The sequence below is a fragment of the Phalaenopsis equestris genome, unplaced genomic scaffold (assembly GCF_001263595.1).
Source record: "Phalaenopsis equestris unplaced genomic scaffold, ASM126359v1 Scaffold216725, whole genome shotgun sequence".
Classification (NCBI taxonomy): domain Eukaryota; kingdom Viridiplantae; phylum Streptophyta; class Magnoliopsida; order Asparagales; family Orchidaceae; genus Phalaenopsis; species Phalaenopsis equestris.
In genome coordinates this window covers 162,936-179,116 of record NW_018235319.1, presented here as the reverse complement: position 1 = coordinate 179,116, position 16,181 = coordinate 162,936, and the positions used below count along the sequence as shown (strand labels likewise).

The 16,181-nt window shown below is 32.2% G+C and overlaps 1 protein-coding gene across 1 annotated transcript in view; it reads left to right on the top strand.

Annotated features, from left to right (window-relative positions):
• LOC110037197 (proteasome subunit alpha type-2-B) overlaps window positions 1-16,181 on the top strand; it is a 104,382-nt gene that overhangs the window by 60,412 nt on the left and 27,789 nt on the right. The window contains exon 7 of the mRNA XM_020741782.1: window positions 4,194-4,263. Coding sequence (XP_020597441.1) covers window positions 4,194-4,263 — 70 coding nt within the window. The remainder of the gene's footprint in view (window positions 1-4,193; window positions 4,264-16,181) is intronic.

Sequence of the window (16,181 nt, the reverse complement as noted above, 5' to 3'; positions counted from 1 at the left end):
GCACTGTTCTGTATTGTTCCAAACTATACACTGTTTGGCATCAAGCTGAACCAAATTGAATGCAACAATCTTAGACTGAAACAAAACTATCTAATAGAGAAACAAAATCGATTAGCTTGCTTAGATTTTGATTTGGTCTTAAGCTTCATTGCTTGCTTCCAAACTCCAGAATATAGACAATATGGAAAGATATTTTTAATGCCGAACACAACCGAATTGGATATGGATGCAGTTTTCTTTGTAAGGCAAGTTGATGACGCAGCTACTCCTGTGTGGGCTAGGAAGGTTGGGTAAATGTTGTGTGAGTCATAGTTGGAGCTCGTGTGTGGGCTGGTGAGAAATTGGAGCTCGTGTTGTGTCAAAAGCTTTATAATACTAACAAATTAATATGTGAGTAGAGCATGATGCAACTTTAAATAATTTTTAGAGAAAAAGGAAAAGAGGAAAACAAAATAAAATTAAAGATAACTTGATGGAATATGACAAGTTAGCATACGATGAAACTTTGTGAACCTTGAGGAAAGTTTATTCTTTTTTGGTTCTTACACCTTACAACGAACAAAATTTGAAACTCTTATCCACTGGTGTTTCAATGCTATGCAGGCTTTGGCGAGAAATTGGAGCTCATGTTGTGTCAAACGCTTGATAATATTAACAATTAAATATGTGAGTGGAGCATAATGCAACTTTGAATAAGTTTTAGAGAAAAAGGAAAAAAAGAAAACAAAATAAAATTAAAGATGACATGATGGAATAAGACAAGTAAGCATACGATGAAAATTTGTGAATCTTGAGGAAAGTTTATTCTTTTTTGGTTCTTACACCTTACAACAAACAAAATTTGAAACTCTTATCCACTGGTGTTTCAATGCTATGTAGGCTCCCATCTAAATCATAAGGCTGCTTTTAAGAGTAGAGTATGGGCTAATAAAATAGGATGGGCTAATAAAATAGGAGGATCAAGGAGGATCATGATCAATGTTCATGCTTGCAAATGATATGGTGCACATATCCCTAGGATTATCAGGGGTAGACATATTAGGTTCAATCTCAATAGGATGCTCTAAAGTTTTTTTTTTTTTTTGGTGCCAAAGGAGTTGCAACCATTATATTTGAAGATATTTGACCATTATATCTAAATCATAAGGCTGCTTTTAAGAGTAGAGAATGGGCTAATAAAATAGGAGAATCTTGATCAATGTTCATGCTTGCAAATGATATGGTGCACATATCCCTAAGATTATCAGGGGCAGACATGTTAGGTTCTACCTCAATAGGATGCTCTAAAGTTTTTTTGTGCCAAAGGAGTTGCAACCATTGTATTTAAAGATATGATTTGATCGTTTGTATGTTTTATTTATGTTAGAAAGTTTGATTTCTTCAATTCCATATAAGGCTTGAAATATGTAAATTGTAGAGTAATACTTAGAAATTTTGCAGTAAGAACAATTGGAGGGTTTTCAAAATTTTCCTTTTGCTAATAGCTACAGGATGATGTACCAATTAACACCTTCCTATAAAGTGGAACAGTAACGTTTAATTCAACTATAACTGTAGCCATGAATCATCTGAGAGACCTGTTGCAGCAATATGTAATTGCAAGGTTTTATCTAAATGGAGTCCATAGAGTATAAGATGGAGTGACTAAAGTTATGCAAATAGAGTCGACGGAAAGCTACTAGAACATGAATAGCTAGTGCTTCATTGAAATTGTCAAAGTGATGAGATAATTTTAGCATGCACATTGGATAATCACTGACCTAATAGAACCTTCATGAAAAGAATCTAATTTGTCTACTTCTATAGAAAATTATATAATGATATGATCAGGGTGTAATGAGAGTCTAATAGAAAAGTCAGTAGTTAGTATAAATTTGACATAAATTTACAAATAAATCCCAAATCAGGATGACCAATAAAATTTTTCTATAACAAAAAAATAGTGAACTTGCAAGCTCTTTCAGTAAATAAAATGCAGCTTTGCCTAGAAAAATAGTTGGTTGTACTAAATCCTTGCTAATAAATAGAAAGAATTCGTTAGATGAAGAGTTTTAATTTTTCAAGCCTTCAACCCTCCAACTACTTCAATTTAGCGTCTGTATTACAAGTATCAGATGTAATGCCTCGTGCTATGTAAACAGGAGAAAGAGCCTTTGCGGAGATAGAGGTCATCATTAAAGGTGGCGGTGATGAAAGTGATCAAACATGGGGTTGAGTTAATTCTAACCTCAAATTAGTGTAGGGGGAAGAGATTAAGTTGAGATTATAGAGAGGCAATGTGAACGTCGACCAGAACTTCCCGATATTGTCAATGCAAACAAATATGCTAAACACTTTGATTTTGAATTGGAAAATGATAATTGATGCTTAGAGAGGAGATTAATAATTTGCTAGTAAAATTGATGATGACGAGCACAATGCATAAGGCTAGGATCAGGACTTCGATAGTTGGAGGTGACGGTGATCAAAAGAAACGAGGTGGCCTGTCTTTACTGCTAATGAGATCAGTGCAACCGGAGGAGGCTATTTAAAGGGGTTAACTGACATGAAGGGAGGCCGAAGTGATTGATTTTCATGCAGTGAGCAAAAGGTGAAAACAATGGGGCACATAATGTTGCAGTGATGAGGCTTCTTGAGCACAAGCAAGGAAGCTTGTTGCGTCAATTGAGCTTAGGTAAGGATTATTAGACATGACAAGCTCTAGATGCTGCATGGACGGCAAGATATAATAGTGCAAAGAAAAATGGCGTGGACTTTATTAACATCCCTTTTGGCCCAACTTTAGGTTTAAACTTAGTGGGATGAACCATATTATGATTGATTTTTTTATGTAAATTGAGATTTAAGATGAATGTGGTGCATTTGGGGATGGGATTCTGTAGCATCTTTTATGAGATCGAAAAGATTTCGAGAGTATGAACCTATATTTTCACTCATCCTAAAATCTTTTAGTTTTTTATAAGAATCAAGTGTTCATTAAGTATGAAGTACTTGTTATTTTAAGCACTAGGAGGTTGAAAAAAGATCTGAAAATCTCATTTTGTTCCTTGAATCAAGGAGATAAGTTGAAGCTCCGTAAATTAAGTAAAGCTAATCGACTAAAGCTAATTGACGAAGATACTATAGAGCGAAAGAGAATGGTAGGAAAGTTGTGGAGAGAATCAGATGTGGGAAATAAAGATCAAAGTGCACTAGAGGTGAACGACACATAAGAGAAAGCTTTTTTGAATTTCAACGTAGGAGAGATTAGGCAACATCATAATGCTGCCAGATTATGAATGCAGCATTTGAAGAGTGGTCAATCGTCATCATTTGATGCTCATTTGAACCTAGTTCTGTTGGAATTAATCTTTATAAACCATTTTCACAGGGCTTGTCTATCTCCTCTTCATAATTGCTGAATTGGCCATTCAAAACATTTTTCTTGGGCATTGTCACCCCCTGCCATATAGAGCTTCACTTGTTCTTTGTAGCCTTTTCTTATATATACCGCTATTCATCCATTCAGCGTTTTGCTCCTGTGGCAATTAGCATCGCTTGGCAGGAAGAAAATATTATGAAGGAGAATTATGACAGGTTTACGAGGAATAAAATGATATCCTGGCATCTAGATGCCACTTAAAATTAAGACATTTATATTCCTGTTAAATGGAATATTAATGTCTTTTTTAGATTTGTTTATAACTTTATTTTTTTATAAAATTGTTATCTAAAGATGCCTGCGAAAGAAATGTATGACATTTAATAACATTAAATCACTTCGCAACAATAATTAACTAAAGGGTCCTTTATTTTCTTTTCCCTCCATTCCTTAAATAATTCTTAATTGATAGGGTGGAAAGACAAATATATAGTTGTACATAAAAGCGGATGTAGGCTTTGTTTTCTGCTTTTTAATTGGCAGTAAAAACTTGAGAGCGTCGTGGGTAATAGGAAGAGAAAGAATCTCAGGGAGAGTCAGGCGATGTCGGAGAAATCATTGATTTTTATGAGCCCTAATCTTGAGCAAAGAATTTGCTCGTAATATTCTGCTATTTTTTCTTTTTTTCCTTGATCAAGTGGCTTTTAGCTTCTTGATGGTGCACCTGCAATTGACAACCCTTATTTTAAATTTCATTTTGACCTTTTTGTTAACCATATTATTTTAATACTTTATCGGAAGAAGGGTTTCCATGAAATTTTCCCTTTTACAGTGGCGTAAGGCCTTTTGGTGTTTCTTTGCTAGTTGCTGGATTTGATGACAGTGGTCCGCAGCTTTATCAGGTAACCATTTTTCAGTATTTTGCTTTTATTTTATGTGAAATTCTTAATACTTGTGTCAGCTAATAAATATGTTGAGCATAATATCAGCTTTCCAGACTGATCTTCTGCCTAATATTTGTATGGTCAAAGCATCTAAAGATGCCATATTTTGATTCTAATTCCTAAGGTTACACCCAAGGTTTAAAAAACCGGACCGAACCTACTGGTTGGACCTGAACCGGCCGGTGGTTTGGTTCTGGGCAGGCTAAAAATAGTTTCTTCATAAGCCCGACAATAACTGAATTGAACCTGCGGTTCAACCTGAGAATCGTCCTCTTTTATATTTATTTATTATTATTATTATTATTATATTTTTTTAGAAATTCATTACCAAGGATTTGAAATTTTGAGATATGCAGAATTTTTTTTTGGAAAACCCATTGAGAGCTAAGTCTTCATTTTATAGAGATATGAAGAATAAAGGCAAAACTACCGATATAGGACTAACGGTAGCTAAGAGAACTTCTATGTGGATTTTTAAGAATATTTACATGCATACCACCAAGTCTTATTTATTTACATATCTAACACCTAAACTTGTATTTTGTATAAATCTTATTTATGTACATATCTAACATCTAAACTTTTGTATTTTTTATAATTTTAGGAATATTTAAATGTATACCACTGAAATCTTATTTATTTACTTATTTAACATCTAAACTTGTATTTTTTATATTTTTAAGAATTTTTACATGCATACCACTCACATTTTTTTTATTTACATATCTAACACCTAAAATTGTATTTTTTATTAATATATCACTTTAATAATTTTTAAAGATAAAATTTTTAGCATTTACATGCATACCACTCAAATCTTATTTATCCGTGTTCGGCTCGTTTATAAATCAAGCAAAAAAAAAATTTATATTATTAATTTAATATATTAATACTATATTATTTAGGTCATATTTAATTAATTTATATGCTTATTATATCATCCGGTTCAACCCCGATCGAACCAATGAACCTTGAGTATTTCCTTCTTCCGGTTTGATGTCCGGTCTGATTTTCACAATCTTGGTTACACTAATCATCTAAATAGTGTTTGACTCGGGCTACTGGTTTGCCGTCTATAAATTGAAGTCATTTAATTAAGCAAATTAGTGTTAGGAGCTGGAATAAAATCAAATTTTAAAGGGTGCAAAAATGTGTGTTATTTTTTTTTTTATTTAATGACATTTTTAATGTAATCTTATAAATTATTTTTAAATTTAAAAATTAGATATATAAAATCATTAATTTAAGGAAAAATTAAGATTAATTATGTATATATTAATGAAATTAGTTTATTTATAATATTGTAAATTATTATTTTTATTTAAAAATTAAATATATAAAATCATCTAAATTAAAGAAAAATTAAGATTAATTATAGAGATATTAATGAAATTAAGATACTACATTGTTGTATTAACTAATGATTTATATTTAAAAAATATATTTATGGATTAAACGATTTATTTCATGATTTTATAGTAAATTATTTTTTAAAGTTAAAAATAAATTTATATAATTATGTAAATTTTTTAAAAAATAGTATTAAATTATAGATATTAATGAAAATAAATTAAAAAAAAAGAGATTAAATTATTTAGATATTAATGAAATTAGTTTAAACAGTCTAAGTAAATTTTCATGGTTAGTAAATTTATAAAATTATGTAAATTTTCTAAAAAAAATAGTATTAAATTATAGATATTAATGAAAATAAATTTTTATAAAATTATATTTGGTAATGATTTATATTTAAAATAAATATTTTAATTAATGAAAAAATCTTGATTAAATTATTTAGATAAGAAAAAAAATGAGATTAAATTATTTATATTGATGAAATTAGTTTAAACAGTCTAAGTAAATTTTCATGGTTTGTAAATTTAAATTTTCTAAAATAAAAGTTTTGAACGATATAAAATATTTTGAAATAATCTTAAACGACCTTAAACTAACAGTGAATACAAGGTAGTAGAAATTTTAAGTTTTGAATAATTCAAATGTATCTTCTTTGGCTTGGTCGAATAATACCTAGTGGTATATCTTAATAGTGCTTGAAGTGGTTGTGTTTGTAAATGATGTTCATCTTCATCATCTTCTATCTCCTCCCAAGTTAATGTGACGACTCTAGTCTCTTCTGCATAAAATGTTCTTCATTTGGAATCAGTTGACAAATAGAATTGATGTCTATCGAAATCAGGTCACATAGTAAACAATAAATTGAAGCGTCCATCATTAGAAGTTGTCTGATGCGGTGCATGAGATGTAGCTTTGTTTGGTGTCGATGGTTCTGTATATGTCGAGACACTATGATAGAAATACCCATATGACACATCAATGACAGATATATGCTGAGTATCTATAAAAGACCTTCTCAGAGCATCTCATCTAATTTTCCTAGAATGCTAGCTGGTGACTTTAGTGTAATATCAGAACTTGATCTTCGGGAAACACGCTCTATTGGTTAGTCGAACGCACTATAATAGACATGCTCATATGACACATCAATGACAAATATATGCAGAGTATCTATAAAAGACCTTCTCAGAGCATCTGCATCTAATTTTCCTGGAATGCTAGCTGGTGACTTTCGTGTAATATCAGAACTTGATCTTCGGAAAGCACACTCTAGTGGTTGATCGAACACACTATGATTAATTCAGAATGATTGATTTACTCTGCTAGTTGCATAACACCAACATTTTTATTACACCCACCTGTGAATCTCCTAACAATATCATTTGATCGTATAAAGTAGTCTACATGAATAAATTAATAATTAATTATATCAAGATGTGGTATGAGAAAAAAATAAATTTAATATAAAATTATATGCACTCATTAATCTCTTTCTAATTGACCTAGGTAATAAATATCTAGTGGTTGACTAGACGAACTTACTAGGTAGTTTGACACTCATGATCTATACCACTGCAAATAATCTGTTAGTTATGCTCATTGATCTTCTGAGTATAGGTTCAATGGTACTATGAGGGTCTAATAGTTGTTTCATAATTGAATGTAATTTTGGTAATAATGCATCCAATCTATGTGTAGTTCTCGTCGGTCATCGACCCTCTAAACTAATTTATCTATAGGTTTAAACTAATATGGATTGTATACAAGTATATGTTGAGAAATTTTGACACAAAGCTAGAAGAACACAGAGATTTAACGAGGTTCGGTAAAGATGTCTACGTCCTCGGGAGCAGAGCGGCGACCTTCTTTTCAATATTCAGAAAAGATTACAGAATAGAATATTCAGCTCTCTCAAAGACCTAGGATTACAAACAGTTCTATTTATAATCTTAGAGTAAACGCTACAGTACAATATGTAATTTTCAAATTACCTCTGTACCATATAGCGGGGCATTGACCCAACACCCCCAACCCACATAACGTAACTTCCCGATTTGAACAGATTCTTCCGCTTCGCTCCGCTCTGCTCCGCTTCGTTCCAGCGTCTGTCCCTACATGGTATATGAGCCATACCATAACAAATCTCCACCTTGGCGAATATCCAGCCCCTTAGGAGAAAAGATATCTGGGGAGTTACAACTGCACCAATGTGGGTTGGGCCATCATGCTTCTGCTGCGCCCACGTTGATCTCAACCCACTAAATTCCAAGAGACACACCTCTTAGACACACCTCTTTAACCTCTTTAATTCTAAGAGACTCCAAATTTTGGTATTATGAGTCATACCTAACAATTCTCCACCTTGGCAAATATCCAGCCATTTAGGAGAAAATTTTCACCTTGCGAATATCCAATCCCTTAGGAGAAAAATCTCCACTTAGGAGAAAAATCTCCCCCTTGCGAATATCCTGCCTTTTAGGAGAAAATCTCCACTTTGCGAAAATCCAGCCCCTTAGGAGAAATATATTCACCTTGCGAATATCCTGCCCCAACATCCTGCCCCTTAGGAGAAAATCTCCACTTTGTGAATATCTAGCCCCTTAGGAGAAATATCTCCACCTTTCGAACATCCTGTCCCTTAGGAGAAAAATATCATGGAGTTTCTTATGCACAAATGTGGGTTGAATCACTTTTTCTGTTCGCGCCAGCACCTCAGCTAAACTACTGTCCCGTGAGCAAAACCCTTCGCGAAACCATTGTTTGCAAATAATTGCGTCTGCTCGCTCGCCAGCACCCTACCGAACTCCACCTGTTGGAACTCCGACGACGAACTTGCAAACTCCGCTGGTCGAACACCATCAAACTCTGTTCGCAAAAGCTCATGTCTCGTGGTAACTGCACACGAACTCCTGTTCGTTAACTCCACCTCGTCTAATGCCACGAAGGTTCATGAACTGTTGCCCCTCGAAGTCGCGACGCCGCCTCTATCGCAAACTCCCCAAAGCATAACTCGTAGAACTGCTGCAACCCTTTATCTGAACTGCTTCGCACCTGTTCGTTTCCTCAAGCCTGTCTGCCTTGCGAAAAATCCGTCTTCCAAATTTTCTTCTCCGCAAGATTTCTTGTTGAGCCAGAAATTGTACTTTGATTCTGCCACATAACCTTTTAAATAATCCCTTAATTAAGATTCTTTAATTAAGTTTACCTTAATTAAGTTTCCAAGAAAAATAATTTTCTCTTAATTAAGTTTCCCAGAGAAGTAACAAAATCTTTCCAAAAAAAAAAAGAATTGAAATATTCCCTTAATTAAATATTTCATTTAATTAACTGAATTTCAAATCTTTTCCTTTCTTAAGCCTCCAGCAAAAGAAATCTCACATCCGCAGATCCAACAAAAAAAAATTTAATTAAGTTTCCTTAATTAAATATTTTCTTTAAATCAACTTAATTGAAAAATAACTTTCCTTTAATTAAGTAAAATTCAAAAACTTTCCTTTCTTCAGCGGGAAAAGAATTTATTGATTTCCTTCCTTTTTCTTCTCTGCAGCCTTTAAAGGAAATGGATCGAACTAGCAAAGGAAACAAATGGGAAGATTCCTTCCAACTTCTCCAAGAGAACCTTCCTTTCACGAATGCGCCGAACCTTCCTTTGCAAAACTTCCTTCCTTTTCAGATCCACGCACAGAAGGAAAGATTCCTTTCTGTCGCCGAAACAGAAGCACAAACGTCCCTCCCGCGACGCGACCTCTTCCTTCCGCCTCCCGCCTCCTGCGGGAACAGTGTGTCTGCGAAGTCGGCCCTATAGCAGCGATCCTCCGCTCCTTCCCGCGCCGGACAACTTCCCAGTAGCCTTCCGCACCGATGCCTTCCGCACCGAAGCCTTCCGACCGGAAAGGAGGCAAGCAATCTTCCGCGCCTTCCGATCTTCTCGCAAGCCGCAATTCGCCGAATACCTGGAATTCTCGAAATCTAGCTGCCAAATTTTTTTCAAATCTTCTTTCTTCCTGCGCCGCCGAAAATTTTCCTCCTCTCGAACCTGGCTATGATACCACTGTTTGAGAAAAATAAGAATCGACACAAATCCAGAATAACACAGAGATTTAACGAGGTTCGACAAAGATGCCTACATCCTCGGGAGCAGAGCGACGACTTTTCAATATTCAGGAGAGGAGTAATTATAGGAATACATAATACAATATTCAGCTCTCTCAAAGTCCTAGGATTACAAACATGTTTATTTATAATCCTAGAGTAAACCCTACAGTACAATATGTAATTCCCAAATTAGGCATGTACCGTATAGCTCCAACCCACATAATGTAACTTCCCGATTTGGACAGATTTTTCTGCTCCGCTCCGCTTCGTTCCAGTGTCTGTCCCTATATGGTATATGAGCCATACCATAACAGTATAATGTCGCATTAATCGATTTGGAAGATGTCAATCAATACACTTTCAACTAAGAAGAGTAACATGAGCTGTTATATATGTTTATACTCTCAAGACGTATCTCAGACAATCACACAACCATGTACAAGATATGGTGCACAAATAACCTGTATGTAAAAACTTATGATTTCTTATAAAGTATATAAATGCTTCATAATAAAACAAAAATAATTAATACAAATAAAAGATACCTGACTCTGCCTTAATTCATGAATATTGTCTCTATATATTTGTAGATTTTTTATGAGCATTTTTTGTACTCTGTCCTCATTTCATCTGAATATTATAGAGGATATTATTATGATCTTTTATCGTACATATTCAAAATGTATTACTTTGTATGAAATTTACGTAAATCCTAATGACTTGCGCGATAAATCTTTAGGAATAGGAATATTGAAAGTTTGTTTGTCCATATGCAAATGCTTCCATCATCATATTTGTAGCAAGTGCAAACATCCTATTATATTAATATAGGTAGATTTTATGGATAAATTTAACTTTATATAGAAATGTATTAACAAAGAGCCTCTTGTAAGTACTGTGCAAATATAACTAAATTTTCAAGTAATGATAAATATTGTAAATGTATATATGACAATGCTGTATTTGGAAGTTAGAAATAACCTAACATATACAAAATGTACGTCATGACATTCTCAAAAAATGTGATAGGGTAATCCCTTGTAAGAATCTCTGTAAAAAGTTCATCAAAGTCTTCAAAGAGGTATAATAGTATGAGATTGAGAGTGAGTCATATGAAAGTTTGCCACAACATCTTTAAGTTGATTAACTTCCAAATCTATGTTTGGATGATAGCCTAATAAATCATTGAAACATTCTGCCAACTTGACCAACACAACTCGGGGCCAACAACTATAGGGTCAATAAAGACATCACCATACCTCCTAATGCCAAGAATAATTTGTACATCCCGTACCTTCATAGTCATCTCTCCCATAAAATAATAAATTTTGTTATATGATTAACTAATATGTATTCATTTTACGATCATGTAAATGAAAAACATTAGTCAAATGATACAATCACTCTACCATTGTAGTTATCAAGAGATAGTTTAATCTAATAAACTAGAAGGATAATAAAATCGATGTCTGCAATTTGTAATGCTTGAATAAAACGTGAGTACTAAACTTGTCACTCTCTTGATCTCTATACTTGACTAGCAGTCTCAAGTATCGTACTATACACAATGTTTATAAAATTATGATATTATTATATTTATATTTCAATTTTATTAAGTTATATATACATTACCTGATCAGGATTTGATGCTCTTATTAAATCATCCTAATGAGGCCATGTTAGGAGGTGCTTCTGCTTGTGATAAGTCAACTTCTTCTTGGGTTGAAAGACGTCTAGCATTGCAACAGCCTCTCCTACATGTGACCTCGGCCATTCCTATATATTAATGAGAAGAAATCATAAGTTTTATAAAAAAAATATATGTTGAATAATAGTTCATCTGAAATACATGTTTGATTTTGGGTTATTGGGGCTCGTCGAACTATTGTGACCACTATTCTTACAAATACTACATACCCATGTGTTTGTTATTCTAGTCTCGTTCATTATATTTCTAATTCTATTAGCTTTTAATCTATCACAACTAAAGCTATGGGAGTACATGTATGATGCATTGTTGATGACTGTATGGTTGTCATACCTCCTCCTTGTGTATCACATGAAATAACGCCTCATAAGTCTATCTAAAAAATTCTATCTTGAAATATTTTGAGATGAAAGTTGTATGGTCTAAATTTCTAGTTCCCAAAGTTGCAATTAAATGCATGCTTCAAACATGATATATTTTTTCGGCTTCTTACATGCGCACGAACACACTTCTGATAAAATAATGTAAATCCAAAATTACCTACATTTCATATCAAAAACTCGATACTTATGTAAATTGATACAAATTAGTCATAAAAATCGAGCTTCACGTTGAAATTTTTGCAAAGTCATTCTTATACGGGAAATTAATATTGTATTATATGATTCAATTTATTGTGATACATTTCTGAAACGTGTCAGAAGAAATGTAACTAAATTGTAATAAATTGAACATATTTGACCTTGGATCGGAAGGCCTAGGGCACTTCTTAGAACCCAATTAAAATATTCACATGCATTTTTAGCTATAGTGTCAAATCTATATCCCCATCATGTCATTTTCTACTAAATAATCAAACACATCTTTTAATTGTTCTCTATTATAGTCACATACTTGTTGAACACGCATCTTTATTGGTGTTTTCTGAACAATATGTTTTATCAAAAACGATATCAACATCAACAATGGTGAGAGGACGCAATTTCTTTTTAAATTTTTCTCATAAATGTCACAAATAATGTCTATTTGTAGCCCGATGAAAGATCTCTCTACATTCTCAAAGTAGGTCTGGTTGTTTATCTACTATTATACAGAGGTCTTCATGGGCTTGAACTAAATCAATTAAACTATGTAGTTGTTATATAAATCATAGCCACTATTCATTATTTTCAAACTCAATCACCATGAATACAAAAAGGAAAATGTCGTTATTTTAATAAATACATACGCCAACTTATATAATTTTTTTATATTTTTCAGATGTAATGTCTTATCATTACTAAATATTTGTCTGACAGCATGTATGCTTGGGTCGAATGCCGAAAATTCATAAAAGCGTGTTTTGTTACTAACATGTATCCCGTAGACAAATCCAAATGTCACTTTATGTATAACTTTCATCAAATGAAATAATGGACAATATTATAACTCATAACTCTCAAAAATTAATTTTATTGTCTATTTTCGTGCGTCTCAAGCTTTAATGTATGTAATACACATATTAAATTTAGATTTCATTCATGCAACAATTTTTTTTGGTTTCAAGTCTAGTTGCCATAAAATGTCACCTATATAGTGATAAATAAATTTTGAGGTGCAATTTTGATTCCCGTTTTTCATAACTAGACGGGTACATGTATGTGATTGTGCAATTTAATAAATCTTCCATTCACCTGTTATGCTGCTGCATTTTGAAGTGTATAATTGTCAATGACAAGAGTGTGTTGAGTGATTGCTTTGCACACATTATACAGTGCTTCTTTTTTTATTGATATGGTGTTTTGATACTCAACAAATTTAATAGTAGACTAGTCATTTAATACAAATTATAGTGGCTATTTACTAGAAAATATTATAACATTTATAGGTTTGTTTGTAATTATATATTCTTCAGATATATATATATATATATATATATAATTATGTAAACGGAGCATCACAATTGTTAACTACATTACACTCCTCAGTCGCGTTAATTTAATTCACATATTCATTATTATCCACCATCGAGTTAAGAATACTTGCATTTAATATTGATCGTTGTGATTTAGCATGCCATAGCAACACCATATCAGTACCTTCTCATGCACTATACTCATCACCTGCTTCTGATCCATTTGAGATTTCATTTGTTTCACTATCCATAGTTTGATGTTCACTGTTGTTAGCATCTATTCATGCTCCAGTAATTTATTCTAGTACAAGTGACTCTATATTTCTATTAATATAAAGTTGACATAAATGTGATAAATCGAAAGTTTGAAGGGCAATATAATCAACCATTGTTTGGTCAGTCTGCTGGAGCATTCAATATCATATGTGCTTAATTTTTGTGGACTGAGCTTGTTTGTTGAGAAAGTTATAAATTAACTAACACCTTCATATATAATTAATATATTATAGCTAATATATAAATATATATATAGTTTACAAACCTAAAAATTTTTATCACCCTTTTGGTTTGCTCCATAGACTGATGTGACGTAAAATCATTATTGATGTTCGCAGTGGGTAGGGCTGCAATCACAACCTCCACGTAAAATACTATTATGTGTTTAGTAGCTTCTAAGAGTAGAAATTCACACAATACATCATCATTAATGAGAGTTGCAACAAGCTCATCACTCACTGGAAGTCGAAAGAATCAAACTATTGTATGTGTTAAATTATCGTTTCATAATAGACGTAATGTTGCTCTCTTTAGTTCATTTAATGTTATTATTGTGATATTTGGATCGGTCAATTCTTCCGCTAATATGAGTCGGGGTGAAAGTATCTGTGACTCACAACTCTCCATCGATTCACACTTAAAAATAAGTCATCTTATTATTCATATTATTACAAAAATTATAATATTGTTTTTGACGTTAATCACATTTTTGCATAACATTTCAATAGTACAAAAAATGATTACGTTTAATAATAATGCATTTAAAGTATTTTTCTCAACATCTTTTTAATATGATATATAAATGAATTTATGTAAATACTTGATCTTCACTTATATCTATTTAGCAAGATTCACAATAATACCTAGTTTTCAGGTGTTTTTCTATAAAAATCCCAGTCGCAATTTCTAAATAATCACTTTCATGTATGTGTTTTCTAAATTTTTTAATTGAGTGATCAACACTGTATTGAAAGCTGGATTATAGGTCCTAATTAAAGTTGAAGATGTAAATAATATTTTTAAGGATTAAAATCTTAAAACTAAAAAGATTTTTATAAATCTTACTAGAGATTTATAAATAAGAAAACATATATTTACTATTCGGTCAGATCTAAACGGATACATAAAAAAAACATATATTTACCTTCTCATGCACTAGATTGTAAACTATACATATATTTGCTATATCTACTTTTTAATTATATATTAAGGTTTTAGTTAATTTATAACTCATTGAACGAATAAACCCACTCCACAGTCATTAAGCAGATACAATATTAGTTGTTCTAGCAGACTGACCAAACAACAGTAGATTATGTTGCCCGTCGAACCTTCGACCTGTCACATTCATTTTAATTTTATTTTATAGAAATATAGGTCCTTTGTACGAGAACGAACTATCGGAGTACGTATAGATGTTAACGAAGGTGGATATCAAACTATGAATAATGTATGAATGGAAACCCAAGTGGATCAAAAACAGATGATGAACATGGTGCACGGAAATGTGAAATTGATGTGGTGTTGTACGGACATGATATATTCCATCAAGAATCAATATTGAATGCAGGTATCTTTGACTCAATGATCAAGAATAATGAGTACGTGAATCAAATTCACAGGACCAAGAGTGATGCAGTTGAAAATTGTGATGTTCTGTCTACCAAACTATTTATATTTGAAGAAGATATAATTTCAGACGAACTTATAGATTAGATTTATATTTTTTTAGTAAAGAGCAACTACAATGTGCATTAAATATTTGTTTTATTAATAAAAATATTGAGTATCAAAAGAATTCATTAAATAAGAAAATCAACTGTACAATATGTGTAAAACGATTACTCAACACACCATTGTCATTATGCTTATATGTTTCAAAAAGTAGTCGCTTAAAAGGTGTGTGAAATATTTCCTTAGTTGGATCACCACATACATCTACGTTCAATTATGTTGAGCATGCATTGAAATTGTACGTAAAGATTTATTTGTCACTATATATGGTTATTTTACAATAATAACTCCACTTGAAATCAAAACATATTATTGTATGAATGGAATCTTGATTTAACATCCAATTTTACAATAATAACTCCACTTGAAATCAAAACATTGTATGAATGGAATCTTGATTTAACATCCGTATTATATACTACTTTAAAACTTAGGATGCATGAAAGAGAATAAAATTTATATTTGGGAGTTATTAAGAGTCATTGTTCATTCTTTCGTTTGGTGGAATCTATATGCATAATGATATCTGGTTCCATCTCCGAGATACGAGTTAGTAACAACACACTTTTATAGAATTTTTTGGGCATACGACTCAAGCATATATGGATGAATAATTTGTCACCCAGGTTAATATTAATGAGACAATTATTCTAAGAAAATAGAATTCTAATTGCCATTGGTATTGATGGAAATGACGTCTCTTCCTTTTCTCATCTATAGTTGTTACGTCTGAAAATAATGAGTCGGGATTATGATTTCTACAATAACTATATGAATTAGTTAAGATAATTTGAACACATGAAAACATTTGCA